At 47.6% G+C, this 21,154-nt stretch overlaps 1 protein-coding gene across 1 annotated transcript in view; it reads left to right on the plus strand.

Annotated features, from left to right (window-relative positions):
* Positions 1–21,154, plus strand: part of OVCH1 (ovochymase 1) — a 30,617-nt gene continuing 9,463 nt past the window's right edge. Inside the window, 19 exon segments of the mRNA XM_075706380.1 lie at positions 1–88; positions 3,520–3,638; positions 4,577–4,758; positions 7,255–7,422; positions 7,606–7,658; positions 9,381–9,481; positions 9,483–9,536; positions 11,889–12,009; positions 12,711–12,821; positions 13,707–13,847; positions 14,023–14,153; positions 15,198–15,291; positions 17,478–17,546; positions 17,839–18,019; positions 18,437–18,523; positions 19,188–19,268; positions 19,270–19,364; positions 19,473–19,630; positions 20,405–20,555. Of these exon segments, the coding sequence (XP_075562495.1) occupies positions 1–88; positions 3,520–3,638; positions 4,577–4,758; positions 7,255–7,422; positions 7,606–7,658; positions 9,381–9,481; positions 9,483–9,536; positions 11,889–12,009; positions 12,711–12,821; positions 13,707–13,847; positions 14,023–14,153; positions 15,198–15,291; positions 17,478–17,546; positions 17,839–18,019; positions 18,437–18,523; positions 19,188–19,268; positions 19,270–19,364; positions 19,473–19,630; positions 20,405–20,555 (2,185 nt within the window).

The following is a 21,154-nucleotide window of genomic DNA, read 5'->3' on the forward strand; positions in this document are numbered from 1 at the left end:
ATGATGGTGATAAACACCTCCACTGAAAATGGACCTGAAAGAGAATTGAAAGCCCTGAACACAAGCCATAGTGGTTTTCGCCATCTTGGTGCATGCAAAACTCTCTGTAGCATGGAGGGGAATTGCGCACTTACTTTGAAGTCAGCCCATGCACCCCAAAGTTCTCCTGGATCCCAACAGTGCAGGGTTTATTAATGGAACTTGCTCTTGCAGTATGTCGATATCACAGCCCTCTCTGTAAAAAAGGTCAAATCATTTTCATCCTTACAGCAGCTACTTAAGGCTCTCCATAAGCCCCATGTATTGCTTCACAGGCAAGAAGCTGCTGGAAGTTTCAGACAGCTCTCTTGGTGTCCTCTGGGAAGGAAGAAGAAACACGCTGCCATGCCTTACAAAGGCGTTCCCCCTGGCTGGCTTGGGCGAGGAGAGACCGCAGGGCGAGGAACTTGGCTGGACTCACCTTTGCCTGTGCTGACCCTCCTCTGCAAAGGCAATGAGATTTGTTTCAAACCGCAAGGGCTGAGGCAGCTCAGAGCTGGTGGCAATCATGAGGGGGGAGCCTTAGATCCTGCCACTGTCCCCATGGGGAGCAGGCAGCAAACTACAAACAGGAGAGCCCAGGGAGCTGGTGACCCCCAGTAGGACATGGCTGGAGAGCCTCCAAACCCACCTGAGTTGCAGCCCTGCAGCCTCACCTGCCAAAACTGATTGGCCCCTCATTTATTAAAGGGACTCCTTAGCTGGGAGGAGGGTTGTTTCTCCTGTGTGCAGTGGAGCATAGCCTGGGATCTAGCACGGGGTTCTTTTCCTGGGCCATGGTGGGAGCTGGGCTCCTCTTGCTGCTGGTGTCCCTTCTTGCTCCATGTGGTGAGTCCTGTGTGTGGGCTGTGAGGAGGCGTGCCCCAGAGCGTGGAGGCTACAGCAGTGAGCACTGGTGCTATCTGCTCTTTTAAGGTACCAAACAAGTGAATGTAACCAGTCAGTTTTCACAAATCATGTCAGGGCTTGGTGTGCTTGCCCCTAATGAGTGATTTTGGGCTGCCCTTCCTGTAGCTCTGCTGGGGTTGGAAGCCTTTCTTACCCTTTCCATCTAGGTGCTGCTCGCTACAGCCCTCTCCTTGGCTGTTGTGGCAAGGGAGCCGTTCCCCATGGAGGCTGCTCAGCTGTGGTGTGGTCCCTTGGTTGTGCAAGAAAGAGAAATAGCTTGGTCCTGCTGAGCTTTCTAACTGCTGACCCTGGGGCACTCAGGTCAGAAAAGTGTCTAGGAGAGCAATGAATGGCAGCATGTTCTCAAATCCTTCTTGCACATACTCCTGCAGTGCCTAATGTTTTTATAACTCCCTGTCTGGCCTGCTCCCACATCCATGTAAAAATTTCTTTCCTAGGGATGCTTTTAGGTAAGAGAGTGAAATAAGTACAAGGCAGGCTGCAAAGGGGGTCAAGTTGGGCAGAAGAAGGGTGATCTTCAGACTGACTTGCTGCTGGTAATGAAACTAGTGCTAAAAAGATCTGCTCAGCTGGGGCAAGAGATGGGATAACCAGCTAATTGCCATCCCTCCCACCCTGCTCCCATATGATGCTGGTCCTTCTGCTGTTGCTAATGTTATTTCTCTGCCCACCTAAGGGAATGGTGTTTTCTCCATCATTTACTTCCATGATAGAAGTCTATTTATTTTCCACTTCACTAGTAGACTTGCTGCTATAGCAATAATCACCACAGTCTCTTGTTGGGAAAGCTAGTCAGCAGCAAGGGCTAGGGAGAGCTTGGTCCAGGTCAATGGCTTAGAAAATTGTGCCTGATTTTTTGACTGAGTTTTCTGCAATAGTCAAATGCTTTGAGGCCAGAGAGTGCCCTGGGAGTATGATAAAATGCTATTAAAAAGAGGGGAGGGAGAGAGAGAGAGAGAGAGAGAGAGGCTGGGCTGAACAGAGCAGCAAGGAGCTCAGTTAGCCCCTCTACAGCCAGGAGTGCTGCAGGAGTTGTGCAAGGATCCCCACAACCTTGTGGGGTGAGTCCCACTTGTTGCTGCTGAGGTCTCGGGGTGGTTGGCTGTCAGGGTAGGGGAGAAAGATGTGGAGTCCTCAGTTGCCTGGCACTCAGATAAGGTGGTGTGAGAGGTTGGTGGGCTTTCTAATGCCTGTCAACTGATGGGAAGGTTAAGCAAGTAGCATTGCCCTCAAGCCTACACAGGGGACATAGGACCTAAAGTTAAAGAGAGGGCTGGAGGGGTGTCGTTGTGATAGTTGGTAACATCTTGGATCCAGACTTAGTCTCCTGGTGACTCCAGTGAGTTATTCCAGGCTCATGCCAGGGTAAACACGGTGCCAGTACCTCCTAAATCATGAGCATTATATTGCTTATGTTTGCTTGGCTGGGAACTCAACTCTTATCCCAGACTTGGCTTGGGAGAGCCAGGGGACCCCTCCTATTGGCATAAGAAACACATTGGACAGAAGTGATTAACAGAGTGATTTTTAGCTGGTGCAGACATGGGGCCAGCTGAAGGGAGAGGGAGGAGGAGGAGGAGCAGCTGCTGTCCTCTTCTCAGTGAAGGAGCTAGAAGCCTGATGCTACCCCTCTCCCACAACCACCCAGCCTGGAGAAGCAGACCTCCAGTATGAGAAGTTACAGTCGATTCCTTTTCTTTGTGTCCCAAGTATTTGAGATCATCCCTCCTGTGTGATCTTTGCTGTGATGATCATGTTCTGGAGCTGACCCAGGGGAGCAGCATGCCCCTTCCTCCCTCACCCAGTGTGGGGTCTGGCAGGCCTGGCTTTGTGCATCACTCCCTGCTGGGCGAGGACTGGTGGGGTTTTCCCTAGAAAATATAAATGGGATTGCCATGAATTTATCTCAAAATGCACAGTTCAATGAAGCATCTAAAACTTAATCAGACCCATCCATCCCTAAGTCAAACTTTCCCTGTGCTCATTGTCCACATTTCTAAGGCACAATCAGTGCCAAAAGTGATGTGAGAAAGCTCTGTCTCCTTGCAATGTGTTTCAGACCAAAGCCAAGACTGCGTGCTAGGCCAGCTCAGTTCACAGCCAAGATCTTTCATGATGACTTTACTTGCCCAGGTTCAGTGTTACAGGGCACTTAGATATGGAAGCTTTGAAATAATAAACTTTGAATAAAGTCAGGTGGCTTCATTATATCCTGTTGCACTTCTTACTTAATTTTGTAAGTCCCAGTTGCATTTCATTAAGAATTAGGCTACCAGATGAAATCTAAATTTGCTTTTTTTATGACTGTGCACACACATCATGAAAATACCTCACAGGAGACCTCAGCTTTGCATACATCAGCTTCTTATCAAGAAATGCAATTTCTGTGTGTTTGCATTTATCTCCATATAATTGCCTTCAGCTTGAAGCTCAGGCTGGAGTCGGGAAAGCTGGCACACCTGGGATTTGTCCCATTAATTCCCTACCTGCCAGAAGAGCCTGGGATGATGCATTTGAGCATGTGAGGGGCTGTCTCGCTGCACAACACTCTTGTTTCTGTCTTCTATCTAGGCCTGAAGTGTGGACTTCATCCTGTTGACCTGAAGAGCCTACAGGATGCGCTGCTGCTGGGACCCTTCTCTCAAATTGCTGGAGGGAGAGAGTTGGTTCCTGGAGGGCAGCCCTGGCAGGTCTGTGTTGCCTTCCTCCCCGGGAAGGCAGGCAGAGAGACAGCAGCAAAATCTTTCTTTCATCCTCAAGTCATTGAATGCTGCTCACTCAGGAGTGGAAGCTGGTCTAAAAGTCCCTCTTGCCCAGCTTACCAGGCTGACCCCTTTCCAAAGTGGGAGGCAATGAGCTGATCTGGTTAAGACAAGGTCTCTGGCTGGTGTGAACTAATGCAGCTGCAGAGCTTTTGTGGCATGCACCAGCTGAGGTTTTCCTTGCAGGAAGGTTGCAGAGGTGGGAAGGGAGGATGCCTCCCCGGTCCCCTGCTGCAGAGGAAAGTTACCTTGCCTAGTGGCTTGCGTTCACATAAGGAAAAGCACTAAGCAATGATTGTGGGATGATGCCTTATGAGTAACTGAGCAGGGCATGGCTCTATTTAGAAAAGTACTACTTGTTTGCATGTTGCCAGTGCAAATGCTGGCACCTGTGGCAAAACAGTATTTGCCCCTCCCTCTCCCCAAAACCCAGTCCCTGCACATGCAGCAGCCTGAAAATGTATGCAGGTAGTAGCACAAAGTGCAGAAAAGCACAGGAGGGGGTGGTGTAAGGAGAGGGTAGGGTGCTGTGGTCAGGGGATAGATCCTCTGGACTCCTGGCTAGCATCAAGCCCTGGGAAGCTCTTGCAGCAGTAAGAAAGAAGAGAGATGTCTGTCTCGTCCCCTCTGTTTTGGGATGCTCCAGGGTCTCATTCCTCTCATGCATCACTGGGGCTGAAGGTGGCTGCCAAGGGTCAGCCATGGCTTGGAAATTACTCCCCTGGGTTCCAGGAAGATGGGCGTCCCACATACTAATACTGGGAGGAAAAAGTTGTTTTCTGGGCTGGGCTGATCTTGTTATTTCACACTTTGGGAGGAAATGGGAGTCACCTCATCTCAAAATGTACCTGACCCTTTCTTTGAAGGTGTCCTTCAAACTGGGTCATCTCAATTTCTGTGGTGGCAGCCTGGTCTGAGAAGAGGGGGTTATTGCTGCTGCTTACCACGTGGTCAACCTGGAGCAGTACATCAGCCTCACCTCCTCACTCACTCTTGAACCTCTTGCAGCAAAAGTTCCCCTTAGGACACAGGGAGCTCCCGGGCGCAGGTGTGTTGTCCCCAGTTAGGGAGGGAAATGCCCCCCCTGGGGCTAAGTGGGGCCAGTGCTCTGCCAGTCAGATCTGTGGGATGTGTCACTCCAGAGCCATGGGTCCTCGAGCAACTCGTGCACTGCCCCAGCACCCTGCTTGCTCCTGTTGGGTCTCTGCATGTTTCTCCTCAAAGCCTGGGGAGAGGGCTCCCCTGCTCAAGGAGTCTGCAAATCAAATTCACGTGTCCTGTTCAGCGCTCAGGAGCTCTGTGAGGTGTGGGCAGCCCTGGCCCAAAGATCAGGCTGTGGAAATCTCTATGCTACCATGGTTCTTCTGAATGTCTAAATCACTAATTTTAAAGGGCTTTGCCTTTAAAAGACCCTGCTCATCTAAGCAAGTATGCAGAGAAGCATTTCTGGGCCAGAAGGAGAAGCACTGCAGCTTCCTGGTAAAAACAGCCCTGGCAACTGTCCTGTGACTCCTAGCAGTCACATTGGCTTCTGTACTTTTAATGCAAGACCAGCTTCACAGGCCATGCTAAAGACCTCTTAATGGGCAGGGACAATGATATAAGTGGCCCCTTTGCCAGCCCTTTTATAATCCATTATAAAGTAATTGCAGACCAGTCAGCTTCATGTCTTTTTTCTTGCTCAACTTGAGCATCATTTTTGAGGACTGATGTTGAATAATGAGAAAGTTGCTATGGTATAAAAATATCAATGTGCAAGATTAGCCCTGATAATGAGGCACCTCCTTGTTTCTCTATTCTGTGCAAAACTAGCCAGTGCTTTTACTCTCCACTGTTACGCTGCCAGTGCTGTTCCTGTGTTCCCATTGCTGCAGTGTTTGCATTGCCAGGCAATCCCAGTGTCAGACATTGCTGGGAAGTGTGGGAACTTTCCAGTTCCAGTAAACAGCCCCCTGGGATTAAAGCTGAGCTGTGCCATTAGTGTGTCTGGTTTTTATGGCTGGAAGTGATTAGAAAATGAGAGGAAGGGTTGCCAGGGGCAGGGGGAGGGAATCCATTTACCAGAAAGTGTTGAAGCAAAGGCTCAGGTTGAACCCTCCCGTACCTTGATTCAAAATGCTCGGGGCCGCATTTCAGGGCAGGCAGCCATAATAAAGTGTGTGACCTGCTCCAGCCAGGCTGCCTGGACTTGCCACCTCCGAAGGCTGCATGGGTGAAATAGTGTGGTGGTAATTCACAGCAGTTGGTCTTTCATGAAGGGGTGCGATCCCATGGAGGTTAGAGAAGAGATTGAGAGCAGGCATTTAAAAAAAAAAAAATATCCATATAACTACTAGAAATTGGTGATAAATAGGCTTCAAAGCTCTTGTCTGAGCACTGGGGTTTCTTGGACTCTCAAGTGAGCATAGTCTGGAGAGAAAAGGCAGTTGCTTCAGGGCTGGGTTTTGTCCTGATTCGGTAATAGTTCAGGCAGACCTTTAATCAGCCCTAATTGCAAAGATCTCGAGACGAGCTCGCTGCTATGTTGTGCCCTGTGCTGTGAGAGTTGGTAATGGGAAATGCTGACAGCCGAAACACAGACGAGTTGTGTGGCTCCTGTGGGCATCTCTCACACTGCCCGGTACCAGGCGGATCAATAAACCCTGTTCCTGTCTCCCACTGAGTGCAAAGCTGTCCCACCCTGCGCCCCAGAGCACTTGCTGGGTCCCTAGAGGAGAGTAAACTGTGTGCTAAAGATCTGGTTTGCTAAAGATGGGATCTACGGCCCATCTATTTATTGGGTAACTGTTCTGATAGTGTAGCTATCTACCTAACTGCTGAAAGAAATACTAAATGGTGTTTTGACTCTGCTGGAGCTGATTGCTCTAAGTTTAACTGTGACATTATATTGCTTATAAAATATGCAGAAAACTTGTAATGGGCATACACTTGTCTAGTGTTAATTTAAACTACATGTAGCTGCCTAAAATGATCATAAAGCTCTCAGATGTAGGCCTCTGCTCATCTCCTAAATGCAGTGATAACAAAATTAGAAAGGAGGATTTACGGGGCTGAAATTACTTGGCAATCAGTTCCCATTGCTTTCAAACCTTCTCATGTGCCTTTTAGGATCCCAGACTGCAGGTAACAAGGGCTGAGCTTGATGTTTCAAGGCCAAAAATGGCACAGGGGTTCTGTCAGTCCCAAGCTGAAAGATAAACTGTCCTTCTCCCTGTACTGAGCTGGCTGCAATGAAATCTGCTGGCACCTCCCCTGGCAGCTCTGTGCTGCCCAGGTATGAACAGTGGCTTGATGGACAGCAGATGAAAAAAAGAAACCTATTTATCCATTTAAAAGAAAGTCCAGCTTTTCAAGCTGGAGGTCAGGGAATCCTCTGCGTTGCTGCTAACGCAAAATCAGCCTGGATGAAAGTCCTGTTACCAAAGGCCAGCGTCAGTTCCCAGGGCAGGAGCACATTGTGGGGCTGCAGACTCAGTGTCAGGTTTGCTTTGTGGCAGCAGCCCCTTCCTTCATCACCCTGGCACTGGTTTTTTTCCCCCACCAGGATACTCCTGAAGAGGCTGGTGGTGACAGTAGGGGAGTGTCACCTCCAGCGGGCAGACAGGAAGGAGCAGAGCATCCCTGTCTCGTGCCATCTACCCCGCGTTCAACCAGTTGCACTGCGTGGATTGCGACGTGGCCCTGCTGCGCCTGCAGCACCCGGCCCAGTACGGTAAGCGGGAGCCCAAGGGGATGAGCCACTGCTACGGGAGTCAAAGTCCTCATCTGGTGTGCTGGTCCAGAAAAAACACCCCTCTTCCTTCCCTTCCCATGCTCTCTATGCTAGAGAAGTGTCCCGTCAGTTATGCCTTTAATTCTTATCAAAGTAACACAACTGGGTTAATTCTTGTCCTAGACTTTGCTTCATTGTCCCAGAAGTTTATCCCTCGGTCAGGGTCTGTGGTCTGCGTATGCCCATGTTTTCTTTGTGCACCAGATTCCTGTGTGCCTTTGTGTTCCCCTCATACAAACTCTAACAGCATGGTTTCCTTCAGCCCCGTTGTGCTAATGCTAGCTCTTGGCTAGCTGCTGGAAAGCCATCAGCTTCCTCTTGGCCATTGCCCTGGGCTATTAGCTAGCAGTGGGCTGCAAGGGTCCTGCCCACTGAGAAGTAGGCTTCATTAAAACCTGCTCACTCCAAGTACTTCTGCAGGTGAAGGCAAAGCCTCTGGAGGTAATTTTAGGGTGTCAGTTAGGGAAGTGGCACAAGTCTCTAACTTCCTAGGCTTTTCAAAGGCAATTCCCTTAGTTATGTAGAGCTACCATGGTTTACAGCCAACTGGCCATGACTGCCTGTGACCATCAGATGGCAGATCAGCCAACATAAAATAACCTTCTGTCACTGTCAAGTCTCAGATCACTGGCTCAAATGGTAATAGCCTTACAGTTTGCCCATAACGGCAGGAATAAGGGAAATAAGACCCAAGAAATGTTCATTTCAGGGCTCAGACATGTGGCAGGTAGCATGAGGAAAGCTGCTTGAGGGCTGCATGTGTGCCTGTGGTTAAACGGGTATGTCTCTAGGGATGAACTGAGCTTGACAGCATCTGAGCCATATGGACAACCCTTGAGGAAATTACAGGGCTCCCTGCTTAGCCCTTCTGAAAGCTGGGACACTGTGCGTGGCTAGTGGCTGGGGCAAGGTGTCTGAGGGTGAGTCAAATGGCAGGGCCTTCTGGTCACAGTTGCAGGAATGAATAAGGGTAATGAATAAGGAAAAGGAGCCACTTTCTTTCAGAAATAGAAATGCAAGAGAAGGTGATTCCTGCCAGATGGAAAATTCAAGTACCCCTTTGCTCATCAGGTCTCCTCTGCTTGTCAGAGGACCAGCCCCTGTAGGGATGTGCAGATCAGCATTTTCCTGCAGCGTGGGACCTTGGAGCACGTTAGGGAAGGTTGCACTTTGCAGTGCTGCTGTGCATATTCATGTGTGCGTACCGGAGCCTCTCGCAAGCAGAGCTGTCCTTACAAGGTGTTACAAAATTGAGAATAGTTCCCTTGTACTTCAAAATGTATATTCTTTTATACTCTCTCCTCTAGATATCAGAAAACTCTTCCCTCAAAGGAATTGTACTTGCTTGAGCTTTGGTAGATTTTAAAGGAGATGGGAATGTCTGTGAAAGTTGCTTTTTATTTTTACATCCCCAGTGGTTTGGGGCTCATCCACAGGAGAGGAGACTTGCCTATCTCCCACTTCCCAGCAGCCCTCTCAGGAGAGAGCACGCTGTCTCCCAGCCAGGGCTGGTCCCTCACACTAGCAGCTTGCTGGGGGCTTTGTCCTGGCCCCTGAAAGTCTCCAGCCCTGTAGTAGGGTGCTTGGGAGACAAAAGCAATGCCTGTTGTCCAACCAGCAGAGAAATGACCTGCTTTCACCCTGTTTTGAGCCACTTCTCTCTGCACTGGCTGGGGGGAAAACCAATGCATTACCTGCCTAGCTGGGTGCCTGTGCTTGGTGATCCCAAACTTCCTCAAAACCAGGCAAGCAAGTGGTGTGGCACCCCCCAGCTGCTTGTGCTGGGGTGTTGGGGAAGGGGTGGATGTGGCTTCCAGGAGACGGGGCTGTTGGCTATCATTCGGCCAGACGGGCAAGCTGTCTTGCTGATGCTGGACATGGCCTGGTTGCTCCCACAGCAGCTGGGGCACCAGGTCCGGTCCTGCAGGAGGTGGAGCTGCCCCTCACTGACAGCCAGAGCTGTGGTGCGCTGCTGAGGGACACGAACCAGCCGCTGGTGCAACTCTCCATTGCTGTGCGCTGGGTTTCCTGATGGCAGAAGGGATGTGTGCAAGGTAACAGCTTGTCTGCCCTGGCTCCCGCTGGGCAGCACGCTTGTCCTGTCCACCTGCAAACCTTCTTCTCTCCTGGGGAGAAAGGGCAGCAGCAGCACTGACAGTGCTGTCTTCACTTTGCTGAGCAAGGGCTTTACAAGGAGCTTCAGGATAATGAAGGCAGGAGTTGTCTTTTGTGGGTAGGAGTATGGATGTGGGCAGGAGACTGAAGCATGACTGCCCCCTTGCCTAGACCTGCCCCGGGCCTTGCTAACAGCAGGACCTCCATCTCTGCACGCAAGTGCCACCACCTTTGCTGAAAACAGGAGGGAACTTCAGTGGTGGGACTTCAGGCAATGGGAACCTGGCATGGGCAATGCTGCCAGGAGGTTGGAAAGAAGGCAGTTCCCACCTCTCCCTCAGTGTCCCCTTACACACACTTAAGCCTTCTGATACCTTCAGACAGCCCCACTGGGTAATGGGCTGCAACAGTGGAGTCTGTTCAGCGCCAAACCTGGTTTGGCGTGTGCTGGTTCTAACAGTGCAAGTGGGGCCAGTCTTGCCCTGCCCTAGGGAAGGCTGCTGACCAGGCTGTCACTGGTCCCCTTGGGGTGTGCTTGCATGAATATTTTTTTTAACCAAACAGTAGCTCGGGGAGCTCCCTGCCCTCTGTCATACCTTGTGTGAACATTTTCAAAGCAGTGCTGCAGCTGATGTTAGTGAAATGGCTTTCATTTTTACATTTTTCAGGGGGAAAAAGGGATTTGTGTACAGGGAAGGGCAGGGTGCCAAACTGCAAGTCGGATCAGGGGAGTGAAACAACAGAGCTTAGATTGGTGAATTTTAGATTAAACAAGCACAGCTGAAAGAGCAGGGACAGTGCCAGGCCCCCGTGACTGGGGAGAAGCAAGCAAGGTTTTGTTGGCTTCTGCGGTAAAGCTGGTCTGTCCTACTACACCATAAAGGTCAGTGCTGCTGACAGGAGCAAATGGCACCTTTCCTCCCCGACGGGCTGCAGACAGGGTGACTCCAGAGGCCCCCTTGCATGTCTGAGGACTGGTGGCACCTGGCTTCTGGCCACTGTGGTGTCCCGGGGGGGTCAGTTGTACTGGAGGATGGGATACCCTCAAGGAAAGCACCATGGCCTGGGGCTCACCAGGCATCTTCTCCTGGGTGGCTGTGTTTGTGGATTTTATTGCCCAGCACATGGCAGCGGGTGGGTGTAAGTACTGGGAGGTTTTTTCCTCTCACGTCTGTTCAGCACTGTAGGAACCCAAATTGCCCTGCTATTGCTGCCTCCCTCCCCTGCACCCACAGCAGTTCTGTTTAATTTCCAGCTGCTGCATCAGCAGCAAGGTATATCATCTTTTAATTTGGGATGGCAAACCCAAAGCTTCAAACAGATAAGTGTCCCTTCAGAAACCCTGTTATAATAGGAGGTCTGACCCCCTCATCCTCTGAAGGAAAAGCAGAAGGCTACTCAAGCTGCTCTCTTTCTGGCTGAATGCAGCCCTTCCAGCTCGGTGAGGTGTCCCTTGACACCGCTGCATACCAGCCCTGCTCTAATAAAAGCCTGCTTTGAGTGCTTGCCAGCTTGAGATCTGAACTGCTGTTGTGCTCCTGAAACAGTGTGCAGGATTGATCAGGGCTTATCTCCTCATCAAATACAACTTTGAATGCGTATGGGAAGAGGGGCACCGTATTAAGAGCTGCAGTTTTAGTGGCTTATCAGAAGTGCCTTTTATAGCTAGGCATAGGTCTAGTGACTCCCCGCTGGCCACTTGTATTTTTCTGTGCAGATGATTACAGGGCTAATACAAGTTATTAAAAAGATGGTGTTATTTCTGTCATAGTCATCAAAGTTGAAGTGTTGGTATTAACTAATACCCAACCTGTTATGGCTTTGCTAGGGATCCTTAATGATTATGCTTTCAAAGGGAGACTGTCTGCAGCTAAGAAGGTGCCTCTTAATTAGGAGCAGTAACTGCAAGGAGCAGAAGCCACACTGCTACAAAGTGGATGCATTACCCTTTGCAAAGCAGAGCTATTGGGATTCACGCAGACCAAATGCCCACGGAAGATGAAGGGAAGGCCAACATAAAAGTGGTGCTTCATTAAAAGTGAGCTTGGAGTAGCCACGTCAGCTCTTAGCAGGCTGAATGAATGTGAGCACACTGTGTCCATGGGACAGCTCCTGAAAGTTTGGGGATTTTTAAGTAGGACTTTGGAAAAGAAACTGTGTGCTCTCATCTGAGGCTTCTCTCAGCTACATGTCAAGCACTTTGTGTTTGAAACAACTGCAGTGCCGTAGCCTGTGCCTTGACTGATAGTACCTGTACTGCAATACCCCGTACAACCCTTTTCTCTCCCTAGCTGCTGTGCCAAGCCCTCTCCCTGCGCCAGCAGAGTGCAGTTCCCAAGGTGCCCTGCTCTTTGGGGAAAGGGGCCAAATTCGGTACCCCCAGGCTTTGGAGGATAATTACCCTGATAACAGGTAACTGTAGCATAGCTGTAGTAGCCAAATGCTGAATTTTCCTTGGGGCACCCACCAAAGTGTTTCCCAGGGCTTAGAAGCCCCAACCACTACTGGCCCAGGCACCTATCTCAGCAGTGTCCAGATGACAGTGGCTGTGTGTTCCCTGCAATGCAAATCCCCAGCTGCGCTTGCTGGGCAGGATAATGCTGTGGGAGGAAGCAGGAAAACACAAAGTCTATTTGTAATACAGATTTTATACAAGCCATGCTCATGAAATGGCTGTGGCTGGCTAGAGATCAGTTGTACCCTTTACCCTTTGGTCTGGCTGTGTTGATGTCAGCTCACACAGAGAAGCTTTCAGCTCCTGCGGGAGGCAGGGGAATGAGATGGACTGGGCTAGCAGTGTGTCAGTCACACAGCACAAAGCTATTGCTGCTGTAAGGAAGTGTCAGTCCCCGCCTAGTGCTGAGCAAATTCACAGCAGTCCTCTACTATTGGTAACTCTCTTCCCAGATGGCTTATGCCAAAGGGGAAGGTGATAAAATTTACCAGGTGGAGCTGGTGACATCAGTAGTCAGCTTCTGGTGCATGCTTGCAGAAAAGCAGTCGCTGGAGACTCACAGCCCACGGTGGAACTGACAACAAGGGCTAAGCTCAGCTATGCAGATACGTGCCTTTACTAGTGCTTGCTTCTAGCCTGTGCACCTGGAATGTAACAGTGCTGGAGGACAAAATCATCTTGATACACGTCACCAAATTAGATGTAGAGTACCGAGTTGGATGTGACCGTGGCTATATGTCCCTCTATTTGAACAGAAGAGAGATGATCAGTAAGTCTGGGTGCCTTGGAGTGAGGGTTACTGGGTGTAATTTCTTGTCATTCATTGTCATGAAGAACAGCAAATCTAGCTGGCTTTTGAGAAGCCTTTTGTATTTTGCACTCCGAATCGAACTAAAGAGCTAGAGACAACACTCAAATGGAGCAGGGCAGGTGGGACTGAGGGACATGTTCATGTTTGTGCTGGCATCTAGTGCAGTGTGGTGGGCGTCTCAAAAATGTCTTTCAGCTGTACATAACTCTGTGCCGCCTCCTGCCTTGTCTCCAGTATACCTATTTTACTCTTACGGACCCTGGGTATCAGAATAAACTGAGTGCTTAGCCTTGCTTTGCTGGTGCATGTCCAGATGAGCTTCCGATGTGTTAGCTGAGCCAGCAAGTATCATGTGCATTGGAGACACAGCTCAAAGGCTGGCTCTTCCTTGGTTCAAATCTGGTTATATGGCGCAACAAGCATGCAGATTACTGGGTAGCTGTACAGATGAGACTAAAAGAAACGTGGCCTGTTGTCGCTCTGTAAGGTGCATTTAATACTTAACCAATAGAGAATAAATCTTTCCTGCAAATACTGGCTGCCTCTCCACTCTAAGTACTAACGGCAATGTGTTGATAATAATGTTAATCCTTAGTCCATGCAATTCATCCTCTAGGAATATTTGGTTGTTCATATGATTGTTTTGGATGAAGTACCATCTCCTCAGTTTTTTTTTTTTCCTACAACCTCTAAATATTTTATAGGTAAAGAAAGCCAAATAGTCTCTCCACTCAATGTAAGACAAGACCTTCCCAATGGGATCTAGCCTAATGAACCACTGAGATTTGCCTGAATAAATGTATGTTCAGCCCACCCTTAGCACCAACTCCTTGTTTCCCTCAGGTAAATCCTGTGGGAATGTGTTCCCAGCCCCTCTGCAGGCACAGTTGGACCGGACCACCATTACATTTGTTTCTGATGGGAGCAACACTGGCTGTGGCTTCGAGCTCACCTTCATGGCCATCCATAAGGACTCTGAAGCAGGTGACTGCGCCTATGCTGTAGAAACTCCTTTCCCCTCCTTCCTGACCCCCTTAAAATAACAACTATCCTTAGTGTGCCTGGGTTCCTTAAAAATCAAGTTGTTGATTTGGGTTTATTAGAAGTACCTTATAATCCCATCTGTTAAATTGTCTCCTTTCTCGTCTGCGTATTGCAGGTTTGGGCTGTGGGAGTGTCGCGATGTTAGTGGAAGAGGGGAAGATTGATACTGCTAATTACCCTGGCTTGTATCCCAGGAACACAAAGTGCCACTGGCTCATTGAGGCTTCAGTAGAGTATGTAGTAAAGGTAATAAAAGTAGAAACTGCACTTAAACCTCTGCACTAAGAACTGTTCAGGGGAGCGATTCAATAAAATCCTGCCAGAAACATCTGTGACACGCACGACTGTAAATTGTAAGGTTTCCAGGTCACTGATTCTTTGCAGGGCATATTTTGTCGATTAGACATCACCTCTGAACTCATGTATGGAAGGGCTGTGACTGTCGTAAGCGCTTAAAGTCTGTAGGCACTAATCTCATCTCAAGACAGCTTTATCTTGAAGTCCACCACAGACACTTAGGGGTAAAGGGAAGGTAGAGATCATGTTGCAAAAAATATAGTCAGCCTTTTCCTTAAGGCAGTGTCAAAACCCCCAAGCTACTCTTTTAGCCCCATACCAAGGTGTTTGTTTCTTTTGTGAACGGGTTGTGTGACAATAGTTCCCACTCATAGTAGCAGCATCTCTCTTTATATTTATTGCCTCTTGCTGCTTGTGTGCAGCAAGCATCCCAACAAGCTCATCCCAGCCCATGATGAGTCACGTTGCCATCTGACATTGTTCAGAGCAGCAACATCTCTCCTCCCCTGCTGCCTTGGCTAAGGGGTGGAAACCCAGTATTAAACCTAGGGATGCTCGAGGGTATGCAGACCTGTTGCTTGGGTTGCTGCTGCTCTGTTGGTGTGAGAACTTGCAGTCTGGATTAAAAACAAAATAAAAAAAAGGAAAACCCACCCACTCTCCATGCTTGAAGGAAAAGCTCTTGGAAGGGCACTCCGTATGGGACACTGACCCTTCAGAAGTACAAGGCATTGAGTGTTGCAGTAAAGATGACAGCTGAAATCCCTTAAGGCAAAGCTTAGGCCAGCCTCATCCTCTGCAGACCTGTCTGTAGCCCTGCACAGGAGGGAGCAGTCAGGCCAAGATTGCCAACGGACTGTTTTGATGCAAAATGTGACACACTTGCCTAGGGATGCCACGCTCAAATTCCTCTGAAATCTAGCTCTTCTCCAGTCGATGGTTAAGAAGGGTGTTTCAGTCTTGATGAATCCCTCTGGCTCATCCTCTTTGCAGCTGGAGTTTGAAGGCTTTGCTGTGGAACTTAGCCCAGGCTGCATTTAGGATGCAGTTACTTTTTACAGTGATGAAGAAGAAGAAAACCAGTTGGGTGAGCACTAATTGTTTCACTCTTAAATTAGAAATCCCTGTGGAAACAGGCACATTTTACCACCAAAATACTCTCTCTCTCTCTGGTAACGTGGTACTCGGTACTACTGAAAGGGCAATACAAGGGCTTCTGCAGTAGCCTTGAGACTTGCAGAGCACACAAGTGTGTGCTGCTGGATAAGGCCTCCACTCTGCATCTCTCTAACAAAGGAGAGAGCAAGAGCAACTTTGATCTAAGTGTTATTAAAGAAGATAAATGTTCAAAGTAAGGCACAGCGAAAGAGCGGTTGTCGATGGGTGTCTAATTCCACTGAAACGGATATGAATACTTTATGAATTGAACTAATTCTGTTGGAATTTCATTAATGAAAAATTGCTAACCTGAGGCATTGCTTTCCTACTCTTTCAGAAGGAAATATTTTTTAATTCCTCACTTTAAATCTGCTTCAGTTCTATCAATACAAAAATCTTTAGTGCAATAAATGTTCTTAACTTTCTTTTTTTTTGAACATCTATATTTCCAGATGTTTCTCCTACTTGGACAAAATGAAAGCATGTTGTAACACCCCATCTTTTTTTAAAAAACAACTTCCAGGCACAACTCTCACTTTAGCAGAGCTTGATATCTATTCTCAGGGTGAAAAGCAACCTGGTGCTCAGAAGTGAAGATATTTGAACTGAATTCTGGCTAGCTCTTTACAGGCCTGTATGTCAACCAAAAGACAGAGTGATGAGGGGGCTGGTGCTCTTTACACCAAATAGGCTCAGTAAGAAGCTTGAACTGTCCTGGGTTCACCACTGACAAGTGATCTTTGGCAAACTGCTTCTATTTTTTCCCTATCTATTTTGTGGTGGTAATTTAGTTGCATGTGTTTACCAAAGGCTGAATAAGTATTAACACTACAGTTCCCTTGAAAAGAAATCTGGTTCCCGTTGGAGAGGAGTGTTTAAGTGTGGGGAAGAGGGTTTGACAAATTTGGATCTGGAATCTTTCAGGGGAGAGCTTTCAGCATCCTGGAACATTTCACTCTGCCTTCCAGCACAGCTTTGCCATCGGAAATTCAGATTCTTAGAGGAAAGCTCCTCTGGAATAAAGTGCAAGTTTCCTATCCAGCTGCAATTATGGGACTTCCAGATGCTATGCAAACTGAATGCTCTCAATAGGAAGAAAATTCTAGCAGCTGCTTTCTAGGTCTTCAACCTGTACATGTAAACCGTTCAAGAGAGACTTTGCTTGCACCCCTCAGTGGTGGCAAATACAGCTCTCAAGCGTGGGGTTTTTTGTGCAATGAAGGGCATTCACACTGTCTGTTGAAGATTACTTGTAATTCCACTATGAGAAAATTAGGATTACTTTTGTGTACCTGTAGCATAACTGTAGTAGATTAATTCTGGCTGCTATTGCTTACTGAGGTTACTGATTAATATTGCCTTGCAGGCGCCTCTTCTGCAAAAGTTCTTGTTTTAATCAGAAAGTCACCAAGACTCTAGGGCTTTGGGTTTTTTTAGAAACCTCAATCAGCTAAAGCCACAAGAGCTTACAGGATGGCATTTCTCATCTTAGAAATACAGCTTCTTGTTCATTCCCACAGCTAATCTGTGTGGATTCTCAATTCCCAAACCAGTGCTGACTCCAGGGAATACCATGCTGGTGCATTTGGAAATGATGGGGAGAACAGCTTCAGAGGGTTCAGAGCCCAGCTCATTTTTGTTCATTCAGGTTAATAGAGAGATGCTTGCTGTGTCTAACAATGTCTGCATCATCTGCAGCTATTCTTAGACACCTGAGCTTATTTTTTAGGCTAATCCTGCTGCATCCTGTCAAGGTAACTTTAAAACAGAATAGCTACTTATGGCAGAGCTCCATTCCCTGAATAAGGGAGGGGAATCAAGACTTTCTTTTTTTTCCACCTCACTGAGAAATGAGGTGACTAACTTCTGTTACCTGAAACAAGCAGCCTTGTTAATTCTGTCAGTCTGATATTCCCCTTGAAAATCTCATGATAAAGGAGATTCTTGATCCTGGGGGCTAATCTGCTATTGTCACTTTCTACTTTCATGAATGTGTGGCAGCTGCTGCTTGAGGGGGTGAATAAATTTTCCCTACCAGAATGGGGACTTTTTTTGAGGGGACAAGTCAGAGCTATTGACCCACAGCGGAGCTAACTCTTATTTCCTCTCTTGCAGAGGTGGCAAGAAGAGAAGATTCAGGATTAACTGCTGCACCGATGTTGCCTCTGAAGGATGTCCCCTTAGGTAAAGAAATTAAATTCTGCTCAGTTGATCTGGTCTGAGGAGCTTTCCCCTAACATATAAGAGGATTATGTGGTGAGACAGATGCTTTCTGACCTCAGGTCCCCTTTTGTGCACTTCTTGCATGGATGAAAAGTGATAGGCAGGTGCCCCATCTCTCATTCTCCATACGTGTGGTACATCCTCTTTGTTCTGTTTGCATGCACTTCCTATTGGGAGTGGGGACACAGGGTAGAGGATGAGACCCGCTTTCAGTGCCTGAGCCTTGTTTGCTCTATGAAATGCTCTCTTGCAGACACCTGTTGCCTTCCCCCAGTTACACCCCAGTGGCTGTTCAAGCACGTTAATGGGGCTGAGGAGGCCTGTCCTCACTGCTGGCCATGGCACGCTGCCCTGAAGCTGCTTGGAGACTACCAGTGTGATGGGGCTGTCATCAGCCCTATGTAGCTGCTGGCGGATGCCCACTGTGTGCAGCTGTGAGTGTGACCAGCATGTCCCTGGGCCACCTCTGCTCCTCTCCCCATGCTGTGCACTCCTCCTGCTCCTCCAGGCTGGGGCACAAACAGCTGGAGAGCTACAAATTATATTCACACCTTTATGTCCTCTACGAAACCTTCCTTCTGCCCTTCCTCCATGATCACTGATTTTCGAGATGGCAACGGTTTGGTCTTCCTTGTAGGAGATCCATTAAAGTTAATTGGATTATCTGCTATCAGAGCTGTAGCAAAGCCAGAACTGATGCAACATTTGTCGTGGTGAGAAGCACTTGCTCAGCAGTCCTGGGAATAAGTGACTAATTAGAGAAGAGCCAGAAGGGGTGTATGACTGCTGAATAAAGAAGCTGTGTGGCTGGACTTGTAAGTAGCTCCAATATGTTTGCTTTCATTATACAGATCCAATAAACCCTTGCACTGGACTGTGACAGTAGGAGACTATGATAGCGCCCTGAGAGAGTCAACAGAACAGGTAAAAACCAAGCAATACCATTAAAAATGTTGACTTTGGTTTATTTGCCCCTACAATATTTCTCAAAACAGATCTATATGCACAGATAAAAGACTGTTAACAGCAACGCAAAAGGACTGGTATGTAGCACAGGTTGAGGAATGAGAAAGGAAATCCAGTAATTCTGGTCTCATACTTCTATAAACTGCAAATTAGCTGAATCTTTTATATCTGGTTCTTTTTACTAGCAGTAAAATGTCTTAAAATCTAACAGAGATGACAGTGTCCTCAGCATCTTACTCTCTTGGTGCTGAGCAATATACCTGTCTATAAAAAGCTTGCTGACTTGTTCTTCCTAATTGGGGGAGGAAGAAATGAGTGTGGAAAAGAAGCACAAGTGACTCCCACTTGTCTTCTGCAAAACCTCAGTGGCTTGTGTTTGCACAATTCAGCCTTCACTCTAGGCTCAGGAGGTCTACGTAGTCCATCCCAGCAATTTCTCTCAGCCGAAAAATGGAGAAGTGGGGGATTTGTCTTCAAAGTCCTCACACCTTGTTTGTTTCTTTTCATGACTTATATTGAGCTTGGTCATTGCTTGTGGGATTTTTGCCTTCTTCCTTTACAAGTATGCTTTCAGGATGCACTTAGAGGGCAGCTTGTTCCTTCTCTGCCTTGGTTGCGGGTAAGACAGGTGAAAACCACCATGGTGCACCCCCACTTTGACATGCTGAGCTATGACTCTGGCATTGCCCTGGTGCAGCTAAATGTCCCTCTGGAGTACAAAGGTGCTGAGGCCAGTGTGTCTGCCCAACAGCACAGAGATGTTACCTTCATCTTTCCTCGGCACTGTGTCTGGACGGGGGATTATCGAAAAAGGTGGCTCTTCTGATTTTGCATGTTTGCCTGTTATGAGCAGAACATACATTTCAATCTCGTATTTTATTCTTCTTCCCAGACCTAACCTCGAGTTCATTTCCCAAGCAGATGGGAGCCAGGCTAGGCAGTTGCAACAGACACAAGTGCCTGTACTCGAGAATGAAATCTGTGAGAGAAATTACTACTTCAGTCAGCCTGGAGGGATCACAGCCAGGATGCTTTGTGCTGGCTTTGTTTCTGTAGGAGGCCAGGACTGGCAAGGACAGAGGGGAAGAACAGCACATAGCAAGTGACAGTTAAAAGCTCCAACATCTTCCTGTCCCCGGAGTGGACAGTACTTACAAAAGCAATAGACAAAGTTGATCTGTACTGGAGATATATGCAAAAAGCCACAGTGTTGCATGGAAGTGGGACCACAGAGTTTAGCAATCTTTCTCTAGACTGTAATTTTCATGAGACCTGTGGAGGAGAGGATGTTCTTCCCTTGCAATTCCTGAGTCCCATCTCTTATCCCAGAGAAACACTTGCCACTGTAGTTTACATGGAAATCCTTTCATAGGACTCTTTTGTCAAGATAAACTGTGAAGACTTCTATTGGTTTTATAAAACTCTTGTATTCAGAGCACTGTTCAAGAACTAACTAATCTCCTTGAAAGCATGAGGCAAGCAGGTAAGAACAGCTGAGTAAATAAAAGGCAAAGTAATTCTGACTGAGGCACTGTCAAGCTAAAATGCGGGTTCTGCTCAATACCTCAATCTTACAGCGGACTAATAAATTATGTGTAATGCTAAAAAGCACTATTCAATCATATTTTGTCTGCAGCCTGTGCTCAGTCTTCACTCCACACTGATAAGCAAGCCTTTAAATTAGTCTCTTTTTTCTAGGCTAGAGCTGAGTTGCACCAGCAGCTACCTGCCCTGTTCATGCACAGTGGCTTTTTCTTGGGCAAATCTGATCTGTGACGGCTCTCTTAGCTGCAGCAGTGCAGAGCCCAAATGAGATAACTGTGAGCCCTCTCTCTTTTGGCTCCTAGTGTGGTTCTGGTGGCCCCTTGGTTTGCAACAAGGAAAATGAACCATTTGCTCTTTACAGCATTGTCAGCTGGGGTGTTGGCTGTGCCAGCCCAAAGAAACTAGGGATCTATTCAAGGGTGAGGATTTTCCTGGACTGGATAAGACTGCTGATGAAAGGTAAGTTTTCTTTGTCTGAGATGAGTCCTGAATATAACCTCTTTGTATAAAATATGCCAAGTGCATTGAGGTCTTGTCTAGTAGACTTTTTGAGGCAAATTAAGAGGAAGGAAAAGAAAATCCAAGTGATTTCCTGCAGAAAGTCTCCACTTCCTCCTCTTCCTCATGCCTTCCCCCTAAACAAAGCTTACTTGAAAGTAGCATGGGAGTTTCAGAAGCTGGCTTCTAAATACAAGAAGACTTGTATTTAACACTTCTGGCTCTCAAATTCAATATAATCTTTGGACAGATACCTTTCTCAATAAAAAGCAGCTGCTTGCAAAAATGCCTACCAGCCACACAGTTTGGGCAGAATAGTTTGGGACAATGCTGTAAACTGAACCTGTGTGTGTGTGTATCTGGATATAATTAGCACCACATTCAGAAGCCTGCAGGACAAACTGCCAGAGAAAGTGCTAGAGAAAAAGTAGCATATGCTAGTGAATAAGGACTGATTGCGTGAAAGTGGGCATGGTGGTGTTGGGTTGATCGTTGGACTGATGATCTTAGAGATCCTTTCCAACCTTAATGATTCCTAGTTTTTACTGTCATTAAAAAAT

Source organism: Pelecanus crispus, chromosome 1 (assembly GCF_030463565.1).
Source record: "Pelecanus crispus isolate bPelCri1 chromosome 1, bPelCri1.pri, whole genome shotgun sequence".
NCBI lineage: Eukaryota > Metazoa > Chordata > Aves > Pelecaniformes > Pelecanidae > Pelecanus > Pelecanus crispus.